The sequence below is a fragment of the Scyliorhinus canicula genome, chromosome 16 (assembly GCF_902713615.1).
Source record: "Scyliorhinus canicula chromosome 16, sScyCan1.1, whole genome shotgun sequence".
NCBI lineage: Eukaryota > Metazoa > Chordata > Chondrichthyes > Carcharhiniformes > Scyliorhinidae > Scyliorhinus > Scyliorhinus canicula.
Window position 1 is genome coordinate 113,814,442 of NC_052161.1, and position 23,306 is coordinate 113,837,747.

General features: G+C 46.7%; 1 protein-coding gene across 8 annotated transcripts in view; it reads left to right on the forward strand.

Annotated features, from left to right (window-relative positions):
• The window catches only part of LOC119979626 (kazrin-like), a 312,322-nt gene that overhangs the window by 160,137 nt on the left and 128,879 nt on the right, over positions 1-23,306 (forward strand). For 7 of the 8 annotated variants that reach the window (XM_038822126.1, XM_038822125.1, XM_038822128.1 and 4 more), the window contains exons 3-7: positions 3,751-3,887; positions 5,451-5,621; positions 11,162-11,245; positions 20,855-21,041; positions 23,037-23,167. In XM_038822126.1, coding sequence (XP_038678054.1) covers positions 3,751-3,887; positions 5,451-5,621; positions 11,162-11,245; positions 20,855-21,041; positions 23,037-23,167 — 710 coding nt within the window. The remainder of the gene's footprint in view (positions 1-3,750; positions 3,888-5,450; positions 5,622-11,161; positions 11,246-20,854; positions 21,042-23,036; positions 23,168-23,306) is intronic. The other variant, XM_038822130.1, reaches the window with a different exon arrangement.

Genomic DNA, 23,306 nt, shown 5'->3' on the forward strand with positions numbered 1-23,306 from the left:
TTAGTGATATATTAGTGCAGTGTTTTTCAAACTTTTTTTTCCGGGGACCCATTCACCCGAGGAAGGAGCAGTGCCCAAAAGCTAGTGTTTGAAACAAACCTGTTGGACTTTAACCTGGTGTTGTAAAACTTAGTGCAAGTGGATACAGGTCTGTCACTGTATAGCACTGGGGTACAGTACTGTGGGTACAGATCTGTCACTAAAACACTGGGGTAAAGTACTAGTGGATACAGGTCTGTCACTGTATAACACTGGGGTACAGTACTGGTGGATACAGCTCTGTCACTATAACACTGAGGTACAGTCCTGGTGGATACAGCTCTGTCACTATAACACTGAGGTACAGTCCTGGTGGATACAGCTCTGTCACTGTAAAACACTGGGGTACAGTACTGGTGGATACAGCTCTGTCACTGTAAAACACTGAGGTACAGTCCTGTGGATACCGAATTGGTCACTGGATACACTGGGGTACAGTCCTGGTGGATACAGCTCTGTCACTGTATAACACTGAGGTACAGTCCTGGTGGATACAGGTCTGTCACTGTGTAACACTGGGGTACAGTACTGGTGGATACAGGTCTGTCACTGTGTAATACTGGGGTACAGTACTGGTGGATACAGCTCTGTCACTGTATAACACTGAGGTACAGTCCTGGTGGATACAGCTCTGTCACTATAACACTGAGGTACAGTCCTGTGGATACCGAATTGGTCACTGGATACACTGGGTTACAGTATTGTGGATACAGGTCTGTCACTGAAAAACACGGGGATACAGTACTGTGGATACAGGTCTGTCACTGTATAGCACTGGGGTACAGTACTGTGGATACAGGTTTGTCACTGTATAGCACTGGGGTACAGTACTGTGGATACAGGTTTGTCACTGTAAAACACTTGGTTACAGTATTGTGGATACAGGTTTGTCACTGTACAGCATTGGGGTACAGTACTGTGGATACAGGGCTGTCACTGTAAAACACTTGGTTACAGTATTGTGGATACAGGTTTGTCACTGTACAGCATTGGGGTACAGTACTGTGGATACAGGTTTGTCACTGTATAGCTCTGGGGTACAGTACTGTGGATACAGGGCTGTCACTGTACAGCATTGGGGTACAGTACTGTGGATACAGGTTTGTCACTGTATAGCTCTGGGGTACAGTACTGTGGATACAGGTTTGTCACTGTATAGCTCTGGGGTACAGTACTGTGGATACAGGTTTGTCACTGTATAGCTCTGGGGTACAGTACTGTGGATACAGGACTGTCACTGTATAGCACTGGGTTACAGTATTGTGGACACAGGTCGGTCACTTTATAGCTCTGGGGTACAGTACTGTGGATTCAGGTCTGTCATTGTAAAACACTGGGTTACGTACAGTACTGTGGATACAGGTCTGCCACTGTAACACACTGGGTTACGTACAATACTGTGGTTTCAGGTCTGTCACTGTAACACACGGGGGTACAGGACTGGTTGCCACATATCTGGCACTGATAAGGGAGCAATCTGAAGGGCTGAATGTTGTGTATTCAGAAAATTAAGTGACTTGGCTGAAGTCTGATCTATTTTTCTCTTTTCTGCTATAAACCAGTACAGCGAATGAGCTGTTTTCATATTTGATGCAGTGCTTGACCCTGACAGACACTGGGCAATCACTTTGGAGTCAGAAACTTTTAATATTAACGGGCTAATCTGTGGATGCAGATGTTTTCCTGGACTGGTGAGCTGTAATCCGGCCTCTATAGAGTCATAGAGGTTTACAGCATTATCACTCTAGTTAACCCTAAGATCACAGATTTGAGAGTCACCCTTCGATACGGAAGAGCAGCAGCTACAAGGAAAGCACACGAGAGTGCACCACACATCGACTGGGGTGGGAGTGCGGGAGGACTTTCTCTTTCAGTTCCTCTGGGCCAGGATTTCACCGAAAGCAGACTGGAAAAACAAAATTGGAAAATTCTCCCTTGTGGGAAAGCTGCCACGCTAACATGGCTGCTTGAACTTGCCTCCCTTTCCCTGGTGGTGATTGGCAGAAATCCATTGGGATTCCCTTGTCATTCTGATGCTTTCCTCTGATGTGCAGCAGAGAGATGGCTGGTGACCTTGAGACAGGCCTTGGATTGTATCGCAGTGCCCTATGAATTCTAAATAGGAAGCTATTGCCTTAGTCAGCCGACCCAACCTGCCAATCTGTCAGCTTGCTCCCGCTCCCTAGCAATTATTAATGTCCGGGAGGTGGGGGGCGCAACTTCATGCTCAATGTAGAATCACGAGTGCAACAGCTAGATTTGCCTGAGCGTTCCTTGCTTTTGAAGTGTGCGAATCACCCGTCTCTTGCGTTTCCTTCACTTCCTTCCTCCTCCACCCCCCCTACCTACAGCCTGCCTCATTTACACAGTCATATGTTTCGAATCACCTTGTGTACAGGAAACCATACGCCATAAATGTGCGATTAGGTTTAATAGGCCAGAGGAGCCCGAGATTCAGGAGTACAGACGAACTCAACACTAAGTGATATGTTTGACATAAGCACGCAGCCTATAACCAGGGGCCATTGACTAGAGCAGTGAAAAGGGCAATTGCCCGCACAGTTTTGATTTAACTGTTTCACTCAAAGGGGTAGATCTTGGCTAAGCACGACAGCACAACATGGCTGATGAGGAATCGGGATGGGAGAGTTTTTTTCTTAGTGGAAGAAGTCGTTTTTAAAAATAAATTTAGCGTTACCCAATTCTTTTTTTCCAATTAAGGGGCAATTGAGCGTGGCCAATTCACCTACCCTGCACATCTTTGCGTTGTGGGGGTGAGGCCCACGCGCACACAGGGAGAATTTGCAAACCCCACGCACTGACCCGGGTTCTCGCACCACCGTGCTGCCCTGTGGAAGAACTAGTTGAGGGTAAATAAGCAATCAAGCAAGAATATCTAAGCTATATTTCTTTGTTGGCCACATAAATATGCGCCATGAAGCCGCAAGTTCAAATGTCAAATTTAAATCTCCGCTCCCATCAAGTTTTTATTATTCTCAAGCTGCTGGTTTTGATGTTTTAATTTGTGAATGAGACAGCCAATATCCAAAACATCCCTTTCCAACCCCGCACTCCGAACAGTATTGCCACATTGAGGGTTACCTGTGTGCGTAGTGGAGATAATTGCAACTTTTAAAGGGGGTGGGGAGAGGGAAAATGATTAAATATATGAAAAGGAGAAAAGATTCGGAGCTGTAGGAAGAGAGCAGATAAATGGAATGTCTACTGAATTCATCTGGCAGAGTGCCAGCACGACCAGGAGGGGCCAAATGGCCTCCGGCGATGTATCCCTCTGTAGCTCTACAGTTGCTGCGGGTGAAGTGTCATAGTACTGGTGATTACATTTTTGTTTGTGTATGTACATATACCTATGTGTTGCATAAATCTGGTCGCGCTTTAAACCTACTCCCTGCTCAGTGAGATTGCAGCTCTGAGTTGCAGCTCACTTAAATATAGGGCCCCATTGAAGTCAATCCAGCACTAATTTGGGCATGTTCTGAATCAAACATTTGCCATCAGAACCTGCCCATCCTTGTACTGACCACAATAATTGCTCCAACACAGTTTTTCTACTGAGACTTGACTGAAGAAACAGCTATAGGCCTCTGTCAATGAATAGGCCCTCGGTGTTCCTCGTACCACTAGGCCAGTCACCGCACTTGTATGTTGGTCACACGCCAATCTAATTGTCTCCTTTTTGCTCCGAAATAGCCATGAAGACCGATCGCAAACGATTAAAAGCGGAGAAGGCCGACCTGGTAAACCAAATGCAGCAGCTGTACGCAACACTCGAGAGCCGAGAGGAGCAGTTACGTGATTTTATAAGGAATTATGAGCAACACAGAAAGGTAAATAAGAGTGTGGGATGCTGCAAATACATACCTGATACAGGGAGAAGACAGGTGAACATTTCATCAGATGTGGAAGGCAAGGGAAGATCCTCGGCAATGATTTCTTGCATTTTTGTGCATCGAGTGTAGATGCTTGTCGTACAACATGATTCATTTATCATTGCTGCGTGGCTGCTTTTGTGCAAATGTTAACGGGAATGCAAGTTGAGGGTGTTCTGTTTGTTTCACTGTTTGACACACTGCCCGTGCAGGTTAGAGGGAATATTCGTCATCAGAGAGGTGAGGGGAAGGGGAACTGCTGCCACACTGGGACCTTTCAACTTATCGGCCTTGTCTCAAATACCGCTCAGTGTAAAAATCCCCTCCTCTCCAGTCATTACAGGAGTCCTCATTTTGAACCAGCTTCCGTAATGCATCCCGCGAGTGCAGAATTGAAACCCTTCCTTGATTCAGTGGCAATTGGTGCTGATTGAACAGAGGTGGCTGGAGAAAATTGTAGCCATACTGGCTCAGAAAGCGCTCTTCTGAGGTTAGGGCTGACTGGTATTAATGAGGGAGTTAAAAGGAGCTTTACTCAGTGTATATAATCCAAGCTGCTTCTCACCTGGGAGTACTCGATACATGTGAGTGCATGTATTGAAAAATGTGCTGTTCCTGATATTAACATCCCGCACTTTGATCAGAGAACGCTTTAATAGTCTTTAGTTTTGCCTTGTTAGATGGTGGATGAGGTATTTGAAAACCAGAGTTGACTACGACAATCTCCTCTGACTCAGTAATTGTTTTACACTAAAAATAGACACTGGGATGCCACTGTCAGGAAGCCCAAGCTTAAATGTTGCATTCTGGAACTGATGTATCCTGCACTTTCTCTGTCCACCTCCCTCCTGTATGACTTGCTCTCCCCTCAGTGAAAATAAGATATGTTTGAATTGCTTGCAATCTCTCTCGTTCTCTCTTTCTTATTCTCTCTCTCCCCACCTCTATTTTTCTATCCATCTCTCTGATCCCGCTGTGTATCATTCTCTACAAACTAAGATGCCTGAAGCTTTGAGACACATTGGAGCTTCATACCACCCAGCATGGGAGAGAAGTGATTGATGGCAGCTCGCCTGGTTTCAGAGTCAGTTTCTCTGAACTGTAGAAGTTCTGTTTCTAATGGGTCATCGACCAGTCCAACCCCAAGGCCCTGATTCCAAATTTTGGTCTTTCTGTGTTTAATGTTGGTTGTGTGACCTGGCAGCTGAATTCCACAAACCCAACGCTCCCTTTCCCTCTCTCTTCATTACCTTTCTCCCCTCTCTGTTTGCCTCCATCTCCCTTTCTCTCTTTGCCTTGCCCTTCTCCCTTTTTGCCCCCACTCCCTCCCTCTCACCCTCCCCTTGCACCCACACCCCTCCCTCCACCCTCCTTTTCCCTCCTGGTGAAAGAACATTTGATGCCAAATATTTGATCAAAAGGCCTCAGTACCTTCAGGAGTCTTTTAAGGTTTACCTCCTGGTTCACTGTGCTTTTCAACTACCTCAATAAATCTGCAGACTCCATTGCTACCCTTTACAGGAGAGTGAAGATGCAGTGAAGGTTCTGGCGAAAGAGAAAGAGTCGCTGGAACGGGAGAAATGGGAGCTACGCAGACAAGCCAAGGAGGCAACTGACCATGTGGCTGCACTCCGATCACAGCTGGACCTGAAAGAAAACAGGATTAAGGAACTGGAGGCAGAGTTGGCCATGGTAAGTGACCGGAACTACAACCCCCAGTTCCATATCAGATGCAGAATCTCACTGGCATTGCCCTTGAATTTACAGGGAGCCCTGTGGCCAGATGGACCAACAGGGAGATGAACAGCAGGATGTCCAATGTCATTATTGAGTGCCTTCCATTTTCTAATGATCTCAACGTGGCCCTACTGGGGAATGGAGCACTTTGTGACATACAGCCAGTAACTGTACTGGCTCTCATACTAATTAGTACCTGCCCTGGTTCATGGGTGAGCTCTTTTTTTTAAATCATTTTACTCTTGTTAAGTCATGCGAGCAGCCAGTTACAGTCCAGCAATGGGCAGTGAGTTAGGGAGACAATATGGCGTTAGATTGCCCTCAAGGCACCACTTCTCCCCTTCTGCATTTGTCTACATTATTACTCGTGTGTTTTTCTTTACCCCTCTGTATGTCATTTTGTTGTTGGTGGGGGTAGTGAGCCATCAAACACAACGTGGAGTAACTTTTTAAAGATTCCCTCCCTCTTCAGTTTTGGGCTGCTGCATTTCGTGCAGTCTGAGCTTCAAGAAGAGGATTCGCTTACATTCAGAAGCAACCCGTTACAATTTAAGAAAGGAGACATGGATTTATTGGCTGTGAATGGTGCTCTCACAATTCCTTCCTGGCAAAGGTTTAGTTCCAGGAAATGAACACAGATTCTAACAGCGGTGTTCAACAAATGGATGGCGATGCTGAGCATTTTAAGGAGATAGATGCAAAATTGGACAGGAGGGAGCTGTCCTCGTGGCTTTTGTTCACCTCTTGCTGCGCAGAGGCCCAGGAGCAGGGGCTGGAGGGGGAACACCTTTACAGAATGACCCCGGTCGAGAAATTGGGAGCAGGCTTGCAATCCAGCACCTCCCCCCCACCTGCCCTCATGCTCCCCAGGTTTAAGTTGCGCTGCTTGTCTGATAGGACATTGCGAATGATGCTGTGCAGAAGGAGGCCATTCAGCCTACTGACCCTGCGTCAAACCCTTGGTACGCAGCTACCCACTGCTTCCACTCTCCTGCTTTTTCCCTAAAGCCTTGCAAACTTTTACCTTTTGTGCAATTCCCTTTTGAAAGTTACTGTTGGACGAGGTTTCTGCAGACACCGGGCGCCTGTGCCTTTCACAAGAGATAGACAAAGAAGCAAATGGGGGAAAATATAAACTGTAGAGCAGGCAGTAACTTGGAGCATGATGGTGTTGTTCACACTGATATAAAGAGCAGGTTTTTAGGGGCAGCACAGTGGCTCAGTGGTTAGCATTACTGCCTCACGGCGCCGAGGTCCCAGGTTCGATCCCGGCTCTGGGTCACTGTCCGTGTGGAGTTTGTACATTCTCCCCATGTTTGTGTGGGTCTCACCCCCAAAACCTAAAGATGTGCAGGTTAGGTGGATTGACCACATTAAATTGCCCTTAAATGGAGAAAAATAATTGGGTACTCTTAAATTTATAATAAATAAATAAAGAGCAGGTTTACATATGCAGCAAGTAGAATGTGTGGGGAGGTGTAACGTCGCGGTGCGATGCCCAGGACCTGCATTGAGAACTTGTTTCAAGCTTTCGTGGGGTTTGGACATTGCTGGCAAGGCCAGCATTTATTGCCCGTCCTTAATTGCCTTTGATCTATCTTTCTTGGACCACTGGCGTCTATGTGGTGTAGGGACATCCACAGTGTTGTTAGGTAGGAGGTTCTAGGATTTTGACCCAGAAACAGTGAATGGGTGATACTGTTCCAAGTCAGGGCGTTCTGTGGCTTGGGGAGGAGCTTGCATTGTTTTGGTCATTGGAGTTCCCACCCACCTGTTGCACTTGTTCAGGTTTGAAAAATGTTGTCGAAGAAAGTTCCACGATTTTCCACACTGTATCTTGTAGATGGTAGACACTGCTGCCACTGTGCACTGGTGGTGGAAGGAGTGAATGTTTAAGGCGGTGGATGGATATTACACTGGCTCTGGGATGTACAGCATTATGAAGCATGAAGGCATCATAGGTGAAGAGGTATGCCCAAGATTCTGTAAACAGGCAACCCATTGGATTAGCTGTGTATTGATACCAATAGATATTCTGTTCAGTCCATTCCTGTTGGTTCTGTGTCGGTGTGGGAGGCCTGTGCTCTCTGGTGTGTGAGCGAAGAGGTTTTAGTGTCGAAGTGATTTGGAGTAAACAGCTTCCTGCACCTGTTCTCCTTGGGAAATTGGGCCCTGTTTAGTCCCAGAACAATGTGGCAATGATTTGGACGTGCCTGTACAGACAGACGGGCTTTTTCCTCAGCTGCCACTTATACCCCTGGATCATAAAGTGCTTCGCAGGGAATGAAAGGGATAAATCACCTCTGCCCTGCTGGGATTCTCCCTCCGACACCCCCCCCTATTATTTTCCTCATTCCTCTCCGAACGTCACCTGTACAGACCAGGGAGAGGTACTTGTAGAATTGATTCATGAAGTAATGTGGCTATCGATTGCTCATTCCCAATTAGTGTTGGTCCGGCTGGGAGCCGCACAGACAGAGTGGGCTGGCTGGCCACGCCCTGTGTTGTATGATAAAGTGATGGAAGGTGTATCAGTGGCATGCTCTGTGAAGCTTTGCCCACTAATGCCCTGCAAGGAGGCTTGAAAATCCAGCCAAGAGTCTCCCCTTAAAGGGGGCCAGCTTTGAAGATGTAGTATGAATTGTAACCAGTTGATCGGCTTGTACTAATGCAATTCCGGAACGCAATTCAACCGTTCTAAGGAACATTGACAGGAGCTGTTAACACTGCTGAGAGGCTGAGTCTTTAGTTGGTGCAATTTGGAGTAAGTGTGTCAAACCAGCTACAATATGGGACAGTGAGTGAGTGGGCAAATGAATGGCAGATGCAGTAAAATCTGGATCAATGTGAGGTTATCCACTTTGGTAGCAAAAACGGGAAGGCAGATTATTACCTGAATGGTCATAAATTAGGAGAGCAGAATGTGCAACGAGACCTGAGTGTGGTCGTGCACCAGTCACTGAAGGTAATTTTAAAAAAAATGTCAATGATCTTTATTGTCACAAGTAGGCTTACATTAACACTGCAATGAAGTTACTGTGAAAAGCCCCTAGTCGCCACATTCCGGGCCCCTGTTCGGGTACATGGAGGGAGAATTTGGGACGGGAATTGAACCCGCGCTGCTGGCCTTGTTCTGCATCACAAACCAGCTGTCTAGCCCACTAAGCTAAAGCAGCAGTCATAAGCACACAGGTGCAGCAGGCGGTAAAGAGGCAAATGGTACGCTGGCCTTCATTACGAGACAATTCGAGTACAAGAGAAGGGATGCATTGCTGCAATTATACAGGGCCTTGGTGAGGTCACACCTGGAATATTGTGTGAAGTTTTGGTCTCCTTATCTGAGGAAGGATGTTTATGCTAGAAAGGGAGTGCAGCGAACCTTCACCAGACTGATCCCTGGCGTGGCAGGACTGATGTGTGAGGCGAGATTGAGTCGGTTAGGATTGTTTTGACTGGAGTTCAGAGGGGAACCCATAAAAAGCTATAAAGTTCTAACAGGACTTGACTGGGTAGATGCAGGAAGGATGCTCCTGATTTTTGGGGGGGGGGGGGGTATATCCAGAACCAGGGGTCATAATCTGAGGATACAGGGTAGACCATTTAGGACTGCGATGAGGTGAAATTTCGTCACCCAGAGAGTGGCCGGTCCATGGAATTCACGACCATAGAAAGCATTTGAGGGCAAAGCGCCGTGGGCTGATTTCTCTGCCGTCGGGATGTTCTGTTTCGCCGGCAGCCCGGGGGGTTTCCCGAGGGTGTGGGGCTGCCCCACAATGGGAAACGCCATTGACCAGCCGGCGAAATGGACAATCCTGATGGTGCGCTGAACCAGAAATCTGGCATGGCGGGACGGAGAAACCCGCCCTGTATGTTTTCAAGAAGCAGTTACATATAAATCTTTTGAGGCGAGGGGGATCACAGGAGGCGGAAGGAGGGTGATCAGGCTATTGAATTGGATGATCAGCCATGATCATAATGAATGGTGGAGCAGGCCTAAGGGCCGAATGGCCTCCTCCTGCTCCTATTTTCTATGTTGCTAGATAGAAATGCCTATTTGTAACAGGCTAACATGACCTCAAACTCACCAACCACTTGGTGAGTCTTACAGAACACAAGCCAGTGCGTCCCATCCTGCGCCCATGATTGAAGGCACCACTATTCTCAGCTTGTTACCGTGATGGGAGTGAGTGAAGGGTCTTGAGTTGCTCTCCCCTTATTGTTGATGTTTGACTGTTGGGTGAGCTGAACCTTCACCTTGTCAATAGATTGGGAATTGAATTGGAGATTTTAGCACGCAGTTTGACATCCACTCACTCATCCCATTACCAGTGGAAACAGTGGAACATTTGGCGTTAACTCCCCACTGTCCCAGTATCGTGGGGTGTGGAAATCGCTGGCTGGGCCAGTGTTTGTTGCCCCGATCCTCATTGCCCTGGAACTGAGTGACTCGCTCGGCCATTTCAAAGGGCAGTTAAGTGTCAACCGCATGGCTGTGGGTCTGGAGTGACATGTAGGTCAGACCAGATAAATGCAGCAGATTTCCCTCCCTCAAGGACATTAGTGACCCAGGTGGGTTTTTACAACAGTGGATGATAGTTGTTGTGGTCACCATTACTGAGGCTTGCTTTCAATTCTACATTTAACACCGTGCAGCGCAGTTTATGGTTCCAGTGGTGCAGTATTTGGATCTCTCCCCCCCCCCCCCCCCCCATGTAGACGGGCCTAGCACTTCATACAGTCGGGGGGGGGGGGGGGGGGGGGGGGGGTATTGTCTGGACATCTCTTATTGGACGTGTTTACCTGCTTGAAATGAATAGTTTACATCGTCATTAAGAGAAAGGTAGCACAGGTACAGTGAGCAGTCAGCTGCTAAAGCTGGCATCCAGGCCTAGGCAGTCCAAGCACCAGGCCGCAGGCTGAGCCACACTGTTAACGTCATCATTTAGCTGCTGTGTCTTCTTTGTGCTGCGACAGATCGGCTTGGTCTTCCATTCAAGATTTGTTCCTTCCGTACAGCTGCGGTGTTGGTTCAGAAAGAAACTCTTTGTGAGGGACAGAGGCGAGACCTCAGGGTGGTGATTGGAGGTTCTCCCCCCACTTGGCTGCAGGAAGTTCAGGAACTTGGCCACTCCGTTCTGCTGCTTAGACCCGCGGGTAGCAGGCTGCTCATGTCCTCTGTTGAGTTTGTACAGCTCGCTTTTAGTGCATGCTATTGATTATTTTCACCCCCTTCTCACGTCTAAAATATTTTTCATGATCTACTGACTTCCAGCTTTCCCTGTTATTGTTTTCATCCTTTCGTCCTTTGCTTCATTTTAGTCCTCCTGCTTTCACCCTCCTGGAATACATGTCGCCCTCCAACATCCTGGTCCACTGCGCCACCTACTGGTAAAGCAGGAATTAGCCTGCAGAAAAAAAAATGAGGGCAGGTCAGGTCAAAAGTCGTGTAGGGCAGAACACAGTAGGTCATTCTATTTGACATGCTATCTCCCCAGATAATGAACCGTATGGGCCAGAAAATGGAATATCGCATTTTCGATCGTTCAGCTGAGAAGGAGCACTACCCTCGGGTGCTGGCGGTAAGACGTGCACTGAGAAAATATATCACGCACTGTGTATTTAAATGGTGTTCTGTTGTACAATTGGCACCAATCGGCCACCTTAGGCCACCTCAACTCTGGTGAAGCTCTTGAGCTGGTGTGCACGTTTGTGTCCTATTACTAACCCTTGACTGGCATTGGGACGTTCCTGCACCGCACACGCTGCTTTGGGGCGGGCTTTGCGTAGCGGGAGTGTGTGGTAGGGTTTATGCCAGGGCCCTCATCAATTGAGCCACTCCCAACCTTGTTTCCCCGCTCATGTCCTCTCCTCTTCCAACTCTGCAATTCCCCTTTCCCCCCCACCGCATCCACCTCCCTGAATGAAGGCAGTGTTTGAGCTCTTCAGGTATTTCCCACTCTCCAGAGTTACCCTTCACGTACCCCTCTGTTCCACTTCCAGAATCCTGAAGCTCCCATTCCTAACAGCACTGTGGGTGTACCTTCACCTTGTGGACTGCCTCTGTTCACTAACACCTTCTCGAGGACAACCAGAGATGGACAATGAATCCTGACCTTTGCCAGCAATGTCCACATCACAATCAAAAAATGATTTTTTTTTTAAAACCCTCCTTGATCTCTTCAAAGAGAGAGACCTTTTCAGAATCTGTCCTCAGATTTTCTAACCTTGTGTAACGTCCATGGGATATTTCCGTGTCGGCTGTGTCAATGTTCTGGGGTTGTGTTGCCCATGAATTTGCAGAGCGCATGTCTGCTTCTCTGCAAACGGCCTTTAATCACAGCTTCAGAACCAAGTCACCTTTGTAAGAACATCTGCGAAATGCCCTGGTGTACAATACCACACACAGCCCAGATAACAAGTCAGCAGAGGATGTGACTGAGGAGGGTGTCATAGTTAATCCCAATTCTGGATTCAACCATCTTTCCCCCTCCAGTCGTCATGCGCACAAACCGACATGTGCACACAGACACATGCTCAACTTGTGCACACAGACACACTCAATCTGCGCACAGACACGCACTGATCCCACGCACCATCACACGAGGCCGACACACCCCATATACTGACACACTCGCACGGGCACATGCACATCCAGTGTGCACAAACACGTGCGCACTGGCAGGCACACTTGTACAGACTGCCCACGCGTACTTATTCAGGCACGCACACCACAGACACATGCGCACATTTCTCTCACACAGATGTGCATGTGCGCACACAAACCCCTCCACACCCATTTGCACACTTCACACCCTGCATACCTCTCCACACACAAACACCTTTCACACACACGACACACCCTGCACATCTTGGCCCCGTTATGTGGAGTTTGTCGCTGTGATTGCCCTACATCCTCATCTCAATGATGTTCTGAATGGAGACCAGGATGAAACTCCGCACTTATTTGCCACCTCCATCTATCTCTCAGAAAAATTTCAAACTACTTCCCGAACAATCAACAACTTTAAAGTGCAGAGACAGTGTCACCTAGGCAGATGTCATGAGTATTTTTTTTTTACACATGAGGATCCCATAGACAACACTGAGCTAAATAATCAGTTGAGGGAGAAATGTTAGCCAAGACTTGAGCCCCCGTTTCCGGACTGTATCAGAGGATTTTTAGGATCTTGCAAAATCACCACAGAATATAACCATAGCTTTTATTTAACACCTCATCTAAATCCATCTCTGCTGCACTGAAGTTCAGGGATAGCGCTTGAACTCACAGTTTTAAGACTTTGGGAGTGGGTCAGGGTACTGCCTTCTATGGCCCCAAATGCATGAGGGGGGAGCAAAACAGAGAGCAGGGGGAATATCAAATCCTTTGGAGAAGAGAACCTCGCTTGCAAGTATTGAAAGCTGCTGAATGTTTTAGGGATGTGACCCTTCATAACCAAGTGCTGGTGATTAGATGTCACTCTCATTGCTTCCATCTGCTCCTCTTTTCATGTTTTTTTTAACAATTTAAAGTACCCAATTCACTTTTTTTCTCCAGTTAAGGGACAAATTAGCGCGACCTACCCTGCACATCTTTGGGTTGTGGGGGTGAGACCCACGCAGACATGGGGAGAATGTGCAAACTCCACACAGACAATGACCCGGGGCTGCGATCGGGATCGAACCCAGGTCCTCGCTGCCATAAGGCAGCAATGCTAACCACTGGGCCACCATCTGCCATGCTCCTCTTTTCATGTTATTTGCTTCATGCCACCCACTCTCTGAGCACCTTGCCCTCATTTGTAAGTGAAAATCCCAACCCAATAACAATAGGAACCTTTCACCCATATTTTTTTACGCCTAGGTTATCCTCCCCTTTATTCCCTACTCCAAATACTGTAATTGCCTCTCACATTTGCCCTGTCACCTCCACCCCCACCCACCACACTAAATATCTAGTTGGTTGTTGAACCTCTAGGGTGAACACACTTTGACAACTCATTGCCCGGTGACATTTGATTTGACTGAACGTGGCCTCCTGGAGTTTCCTCGATCCCCTGATGGGGTCATGGCGGAAGAATCACTGTTTTGCCCCCTTCCTTTCTGTTTCTCCTCCCTCTCCCAGTTTAGCAGATGGGAAGAACGATGTTTAAGGTAAAACAAACAGGCTAGGCCTTCATCGATGTTCTTTGTTCACCCTTCACATACGTCCGGAGGTGAATCTTAAATTGTGTTTGGGTTAATTGATTACTTTTCACTCGCTCGTTCAACAAGCTGCGTCCGAGATACTTAACCTCTGTATTATTCCAGGAAGAGTGGTGGTTGTGGATTTTATAAATGTGTTAGTTTAGATTCCCTTGTTAACACTGGGCAGTTGCACGGGGACAGAAAAATGACCCACTTTAACCAACACAATAATATTGAGCTCCCACTGATCCTAGCCCTCTGCTTCCCCTGCCCCCTCCCCCATCAGTGGGGTGGGGGGTGCGATCGGCGCAGTTATATATGCCACTAAACACTCCCTTCGGGCCACTGGATGATTTTTCGCAGTACAGCTGAGCTGAAATTCTAACTCAGCCACAGATAAATGAAAATCCCAGTGATCTTTTAAAAACGATTTCAATGCATCATTTCAATGCATCATCAAAAGACTGGAAGAATCCTGAAGTGTTTGGTGCCCTGAAGGAAGGATCCAGTTGCAGCGTCTGGTGTCAGACAGAAAGTCGCTCATTAACATGCACACAAATTCAATCTGTTGTTAACATCAACGCAAAGTGCCCAATTTTTCTACAGAGCAGACAGATGAGCATCAGCCCTAACCAACATTCTGATGTACCTCTTACCCGTCATAGCAACACTCCTGTATGCCCTACCCTAACGCCCAAATATACCCCACATCCTCACAATCACTGCTTGATATCAATGTATTTTGTTTAAGGTTCCTTCTTTCCCCCTCATTTCTTCTTTTGCTACAACTGCTGCTTTGTTTCTCTCCCGTTTGTCTTCCCGTGTTGTACGCGAATATCTTTGCACTTTAGCTATCAGGAGATTGATGGCAGTGTCCCTGGGTAAACCCACTTGTTCGTATCTCGGGTCCTTTCTTCAGCACTTTTTCGTAGCTTCCTCTATCATGTACCCTTGAATAGTCAGGTCATCCTGCAGCCATGTCTCTGTAATGGCTACCAGATGACACAGATTTATTTGTATCTGTGCTAGTGATTCATCTGTTTTGAGACAAATACCACTTGCATTCAGATACCAAGCCTTTAGTTCTGTCTTTTTACTGTTTTTGTAACCTTTTGTCTTTTCTGCTTGGGTTTGTAGACTTTGTCCCTTCCTGCCACACTCTGATCATCGTTGCGTTATTGCTGCTTTGTTCTCTTGCCTTGTCTTTATTTAATTTATCCCGTCTTCCCAAATTTGATCCCTTGCCCCCACTATTTAGTTTAAAGCTCTCTCTACCGGGGTTATTGCACAATTTGACAGAACACTAGCACCAGCACAATTCAAGTGAAGACCGATCAAACGGTACAGCTTCCACTTTCCTCAGTATTGATGCCAGTGCCCCATGAATCAAACCCCATTTCTCCCACACCCATCTTTTAACCCACACGCTTAACTCTAATCTGATTTACCCTCCAATAATTTGCTTGTGGCTCAGGTAGTAACCCAGAGATAATCCCCGATCTGCTCATGTACTCCCTCAGCAGAACCTTGGTTCTACCCAAGTCATTGATACTCACATGGACCACAGAAACTGGGTCCTACCCCTCCCACTTCATGTTTCTTTCCAGCCCAGAGTAGATATCTCAAACCCTGGCATCTGGCAGGCAACTCAGCCGTCTGGGCTCCCAGTCTCGGCTGCAGAGAACTGTTTCTGACTATACTGTCTCCAACTACCATTAAACCCCCCCCACCCCATTGCACCGCCACTTGAATGGCCTCCTTTATCATGGTGCCATGGTCAGTTTGATCATCCACCCTGCAAGCCACCACTCCCCTCTGTACAGACTGCAAGAACCTCAAACCTTTTAGACAATTCCAAAGACTGAGGCTCTTTCATCTCTGCCTTCTGGGTCCCCACACCTTCCTCACTCACAGCCACCTCCTCCTGTCCCTGACCACAGACCAAACCAGAAAACATTGTACCAGGAGAGTCACACCCCTTAGGATAAAGTGTCCAAATAACTTTACCCCTTCCTGATGCATCGCAGTGTCTGCAGCTCGGTCGTGAACCCAGTGACTCTGAGCCAAAGCTCCTCAAGCCGCAGACACCTTACTGCAGACAGGTTTGCGTGGATTGCCCCGATGTCCAGGATCTCCCACGTTCTGCAGTCGCAATACATCACCTGCCCTGCCATCTTTATTATGTGTTAAGTAATTTATAATTACTGCTGGATTGGATAACTCTTCTAGGTAGTGGTTACCGATTCGGGGTCACGTTTTTGCCTGCTGTTCTAGGATAGATGTCACTGCTTCATAGTCCTCTTTTCGCCTCATTTGGCGTCACATTGGGAACTCGCCTGAATAGGGAATAGAGGAGTCAAAATCCAAATCTAGACTTGTGCGTTTTTCACAGACTGCTTTTGTTACATTGAGTCCCTCAACAATGTGGAAGCTGAGTTACCTCCACAGCCAATGCAACCCAAAATCCACACATCATCTTGGTACTTCCAGCACTCATCAAAACACAACACTGAGCACGAATTCAGCTGGAATCTGCATTTCTTTGCTTCCCGATCCCATCCCCCAAGGACGGTTGGTAGATTTGTGTATATTTGTGCCCCATCTCCACCCCCCGTCACCCAGGGAATCTTTGCCTTTTTCCCTTATCAGAAAATTTAGGTCTTGTAAGTGTTGCCTCCCTAACCCAGCTCAAATTTCCAATCCTACTACTTCCATTCCACCAAAGACTCCTGTCTGACACGTGGCAATATGCCCCGAATCCTCAGGGAGATTCTAGATCTGGGAATCAATAGGTCATTTATGGGGGAAGCACGATGGCGCAGTGGTTAGCCCTGCTGCCTCGCGGTGCTGAGGTCCCGGGTTCGATCCTGGCTCTGGGTCGCTGTCCGTGTGGAGTTTGCGCATTCTCCCCGTGTCTGCATGGGTTTCGCCCCCACAACCCAAAAAGATCTGCCGTGGATTGGCCATGCTAAATTGTGCCTTAATTGGAAACAATTAATTGGTTACGCTAAATTTATTTTTTATAAATAGGCCATATATGACATTTCATGCAGTATAATGCCCAGTCATTTAACAGGAATATATAATCGCTTGATAGTACAGACCTTTGAGTGGTGCAGAAAAAAATAGACATCCTGTCAAAGCTTTTTGTCTTATACTCATCAGAACAGACTCAAGAATACCAAATTTCAAGGGAATAACAATTTATATTGCATGAGAAAAAAGAGCTGATTGATTGGCAAGTCGACTCTGGCTGTACGTATTCAGATGCAGGACCTGTCCACTGCAAGCAGGAAGAACATGTCCAGGCATTGTACTTTCTTTGAATTAAACCAAAACATGGGACAGTAGTTCTCTGGTGCATTTTTCATGACTACGCCTCGACCTATCAGCATTGACTTGCCAACTAGTCAGCACCTTTTTCTCATGGAGCATAAATTGCTCGTCCCTTTGAAATGTGGTATTTGTGTGCAAGACAAAAACTTTCAACAACAGTCCAAAGATGTGCAGGTTCAGTGGATTGGCCATAATAAAAACAAATTAGTGTCCAAAGATGTGAGCAGGTTCGGTGGGATTACAGGGATGGGGTGGGGGAGTGGGTCTGGATAGAGTGCTCTTTCAGAGGGCCGGTGCAGACTTGATGAGCCGAATGGTCTCCTTCTGCACTGTAGGGATTCTATGATTCTATAACATGCCTCCTTCCTCTAAGGGCAGCACAGTGGTTAGCATTGCTGCCTACAGCGCTGAGGATCCAGGTTCGAATCCCGGCCCTGGGTCACTGTCCGTGTGGAGTTTGCACATTATCCCGTGCCTGCGTGGGTCTCACCCCCACAACCCAAAGATGTGCAGGGTAGGTGGATTGGCCACACTAAATTGTCCCTTAATTGGAAAAAATAATTGGGTACTCGAAATTTATATAAAGAAAATGCCTCCTTCTTCTCCAATAACAGGAACATATTATAAAGAAGGAATCAAATGGAGTCTTTTATCGCTCAAGGTGTCGACACCACCTTCCGTTCTAATAATTACATTGTCAAGCCTTTTCACAAGGATTTCAAAAATATAATTAAGCACTTGTAACGTTCTCTACACGTGATGTGAACCCCACAGGTCACTGGAGAAGAAACATTCTGCTGGAACTTCCATTATCAACTATAATGGATTGGCCCGCTCTCTCCTCCCTAATGGGTAATTAGATAATTGCGAATCCCCGAGTGCTTACATGTATGGTATTGCAAAGCTCTGCACACAAATAACACTCTCTGCATTGCGAATAACAAAAGAAGCTTTTTGCTGAATGAGAAGTGGTGAAAAGCTAACCGATGAAGCTAGGCTGTAAGGCAATATCTCGAGCATTGATTTGTCCCACACAATCTCGGATGGGTGATTATAGTGTAGATAATGGAGGCTCCGGTATAAACAGCATATCTATCAGGCTGCATCTTATAATCGAGCAACGAGGAACAATGTGCAGCTGCGAGAGAGAAAGCACAAACTGTAACGGCAAAACCCCAATAAAATTCCGCGACAAGGCACTCTGATTATCTGTTGTGTTGCTGCACTGCCTGATACACTTTCTGGATTGTTTAGGGGCTTGGACGTTACTGATTTTGGCGATTCCACTACCTCTAATCACTAGCACGACTAATAGAAGACGACAGAGGTGCTAGGCTCGCCTATCCTTTGACTGAGAATCCCAACAGAGCAAGCACACTACTCAACATTTCCGATCCACACATGTGTTGATAACTTCTTACCTGCTATTTTTATAGTTTTACCGTGACTTGGTGCTTAACCAATGCAGCCCAGTGCTAATGTTGAGTTTCAAGCCAATTTGCAAAATTTTTAAGTCATGCTGGTCATTTGTAAGGTTAATGCGAGGGTGTTTGTGTTGGGTATTGCCACCCTGTGAAGGATGTATTGTTTTGTTAAGCACGCTCAACGTCCTGCGTACCAATTCCTCAGAGTGTATTGCAGTGCTGGGCTGACGATAATAACCAGCAGCACAAGGATCAGTGCAAACACCCAACAGTTCTGTCTGCAAAATGGGAAATGCACAGTAAACCAACACACATACGCAAAATGATTGCCAACCTCCCAGGTGCTGTAGTGATGTTTAAATGTGGTGGTAGTCTAGTTTGCCTTCACCTCTGGCATTCGGAGTCTGTGAAATGGTCAGTACTGTGGACTGGTAGGCACAATGCAAAAGGCCATGGGTATGTAGTGTTGAAATACTTTAGAGGTGGGGGGTGGAGCCTTCATATCTAGAAGGTCCCAGATTAACATCTGCGAAACATGCCTTCATCCCCCAAGTTCCTCATTCTGCCAGCCAAAATCCTCAATGGTTGGTTCTCCAGTGACCCAGTACAATGTTAGGTAAGGTGTGTGTTCTGCTGGCTGGGAAAGAAGCCAAGGGTTTTTATGCATCAGTCCGCAGCCTCTTCAAACACGCAATCCCTGCTTCTGATGTGACAAAGTGCCTTCTTTATGTACATTTATATTTTCTTGCCCTTTATTTCAATGGCCTGTTGGCTGTGTTCCCAAGATGCTGCCTGCTCCATTGCAGATAATGCTTTCGATATTTTTTTCAAGTGCCATTTAATCGCTTTACGAGTGGGAAAATTCTAAAAATGCTTCTGCCTCTTACAGTTCTGAGACAAAGCTGTATCCAACTGTCGTTGCCCCCTTAAAGGAACAAGTCTGATCTGACTGGTATTCTTTACCACTACCTTGTGCTGAGGATGGTCCAATTGACCTTTCAGACAGTTTTATAAATTGCAAGTCAATCAGGCTTTTTAATCCTGAGCAGAACTCATCACAGTAACAGCCAGCCAGAGCTGATGAATTTAGTCTTCACAGAATGACAGAAGATACAGTGCAGAAGAGGCTCTTCAGCCCATTGAGTCTGCACCGACACATGAAAAACACCTGAGCTACCTACCTAATCCCATTTACCAGCACCTGGCCCATATACTTGAATGTTATGATGGACCTGATAGTTGCCATTTTGCCACCCCAACTCTAGCTCTGCTCCTGAAGATGCCAGGGAGCAATTCCAAAAGAATTGGTCACGCCTAAACCCTCAGTCAAATGTCCATGCCTGGTGTGCAAGCCTCATAGCCCTGGACTCTGCAGTTGTGAGTGATATCAGCACCAAGACCAAACTTGCCTTCATCCAACAGCCACACACACACACATTGGCTTTCCAGCTGGAGATATTGGATAGTGATCAGAAGCAGGGCTTGTTAATCTTTTCCACACCTCTCCTGAGCCTAAGGCCACTCAGGCCAGTTGGATTGGACAGGGGTTCATTGGCAAATTGACATTGCATTGTGCTTTAATGCACCGGATGCTGCATTCACCCATGGAACTATTGGGTGTTGAAATAAATTTTGTTCAACTTCCACCCTCAAGCCCATGGTATTGTCTTGCCAACAAGGCTCAGCCAAGATGATCCATTCAGCAGAGTTTTACTTTGCTCCCCTCTCATCCAAGAGTACTTTGGTTACCCTCGCAATGTGCCGCTACCCCTAAATTCCCTGAAGACAGCTCTTCAGAAAACTGTTTGACTTGCTTACCCCATGTGGGAAGCTGCCTCAGCTTGCTATGGGAACCATCAAATTGGACTGTCAACTTCAGACCTCAAATGGGTGGCCACATAACTGTGAGGCCAACACAAGTATCCCTCCAGTAGGCCCGCCAGCTATAGTACTGACATTTCAGAGTGATCGAATCCTGATCAGAGGTAGTATTGTATGTTTTTGTGAATGCATGCAGTCTTGCATGAGTTTCTAAGTAATTTGAGGAAGTGTTAGGACCTTGCTGAATGACTTGCTTTGAAACACATTTAACCTTTTTTTGGTGATTGTGCTGTAGATGAAGTTGGGAGACCTGCACGCTTTTCCCCATTGTAGTTGTTCATTCCGTACAGAGGTCCCGTTTCAGACCTAGCAGAGATGGCTAGCCAGTCACAGGATTTCATCCAGCTTCTGTTTTCCTTGCAGGCCAAGCAGTCCTTAGCCACACTGACCAAGGATGTCCCCAAGAGACACTCCCTGGCGATGCCAAGCGAGAGTATGTTGAATGGGAATCAGGAGTGGGTGACGCAGTCAGACCTCCCGCTCACGGCTGCAATCCGACAGAGCCAGCAGACGTTGTATCACGCACATCACCACTCGGTAGACAGGCAAGGTAAGAGGCCAAACGCCGAGGAATCTTCAAGTTTGTCAGTTATGTCCTCTTGTGGTGCTTAAATTTGATGGAATAACAGTGAATGCTTTGCTCAGAAAACCACTGATTCCCTTCAATCAATCTCAAGCTAACAATTTTTGGATCTTTCCAAATCTACGTTTCATCAAACTATAGAATTTATAGAGCAGAATACGACTGTTCAGCCCATTGTTCCTTGTTCGGTCTAGCTCTTCAACTAAAGCAGTGTATTCCAATCCCATTTTCCTACCGTTTGCTATATCCTTCTATCCCCTTCCTTTTAAAATAATTATCTACTTCCCTTTTGATTGACACCAAGGCCTGCCACACCTGTGGTAAAGCGTTCCATGTTCTAAGAACCTTCTGTGTGGAACTAATCCTCACTCCTCTAATGATAACCCTGAGTCTGTGCCCCAAATGTATCTGTCGATACCCATTAGCAGTTTATTTGATTTCCACAGGCTGGGCTAAAGCATTTAGAATGTTGTCTATAAAGAGAGAGAGAGAGGCTCAAACCTGGCCTGTCATCAGCCAGACCCGTGTCGGAATGGGAGAGGAGGGCACAACACTGCGGGACACTGATTTTGCTCAGCAAATGAAAGATATGTCCTGAACGCAAGTGTGAAATGCCTGCTGGTTGGCCCTCACTTAACTGTTGCTTGTCCAATTTCCTCGATTAGATTCCAGTAACACTCACTGGGGTATACCTCATTCCTTTTGTACTGGCATGAACACATGAGACCCCACGCTGAATGGTAGTGAACCTGACATGAAATTCTTCTGAATATATACAATTTTTCAAAATGGTCTCTTTCCATGCTCTTAAAAAATGACTCGATGACAAATGCAGTGAATGTAGAACAGTTAACCAGTAAATCCGATGTTTTGAGTGGAATGGAAGATTGTTCCTTTAAATTTACTAACTGGCCTTTGTGCTACGAGGTTAAAAGAGTCTTGTGTGCAATGCATTGAGATTGACTTACTTAGTTTGTGCGAGCCAGCAGCACAATATTGTCCACAATTCATCACCCATTGGAGACTCATTCTCCAGGTCAATGAATAGTTAGTGTAATAAAGGGAATTTTCACAAAGTGCCTCTGAGTCTCGGGTTATTGTTCAACAGTGTGAGGTTGCTTTACTTTGTAACTTACACTCCGGAGCTAAGTGGGGTGTGCATGGAAAGGCAGTACAGAAGGACCTTTAGCCAATTTTGGGAGTGGTCAGAAGAATAAGGAGTGTCGCCAGGCTGTTTTAACATGGGTGAGCATTAGAGCCCAGTTAGATCTTGTCCACCTTGATGAATTTTGTGGCTGGGACCACTGAATTGAGATCAGGAGTCGAACTTTGCAAGTCTGGAGAAGTTCAGGTATAGCTGACGAGCTCCATTGCCTCCCCAGTGGATGATCAATTAACTTAATACTAGTAATACAAGGGGCGCAATGGTTAGCACTGCTGCCTCATGACGCCGAGGACCCAGATTCGATCCAAGCCCCGGGTCACTGTCCTTGTGGAGTTTGCACATTCTCCCCGTGTCTGCGTGTGTCTCGCCCCCCACAATCCAAAGATGTGCTGGGTTGGTGGATTGACGATGCTAAATTGCCCCTTAATTGGAAAAGGATAATTGGCAATTCTAAATTTATTTTTTTCAAATTAACTTGATACTGAACAGGCATTGAACCTGGGACCTTGCCACCAGTGCTACAGCACCTGGTATATTTACCTGCGCAACCAACAGAGTGATCCGGGAGTGGGGTGGAGGGGGAGGGGTCTGTTCTTTTTGGTTCTGGTTTCTTTGAAAGATTTCCACTCTTTGTCAAACTCAGGCCTAATCCGAAGCTTCCCTCCCATTGCCGAGCCGTACCCACGTCTTGCTGCCTTCAGCTGAGGGAGAGCAGGACCAGTGTAACTTTAGTTCAGTTGAGTTTTTATAGTGAAAAATCACACACTGATCAATCTTTATGCTGAATCTTTACACAGGAGTGCGAATCAGTCCATGTCACTCAAGGCAACCGTCCATCATCTCAGACGCCTCGGTGCTTGAAGGTGAAAGGTCGTCCACACCAAGTGACATCAACTCACCGCGACACCGGACGCACTCACTCTGTAATGTAAGAAACACTTGTGGGGCCCCTGACCTGTTCCATATTCAGTAACTGGGCAAATCTCTGAGCACACATACAGTAACCTGCACCAAAGAGGTCAGGGCATGCAATTCACTGTGCTTCCCAATTTAATAATAAATGACAG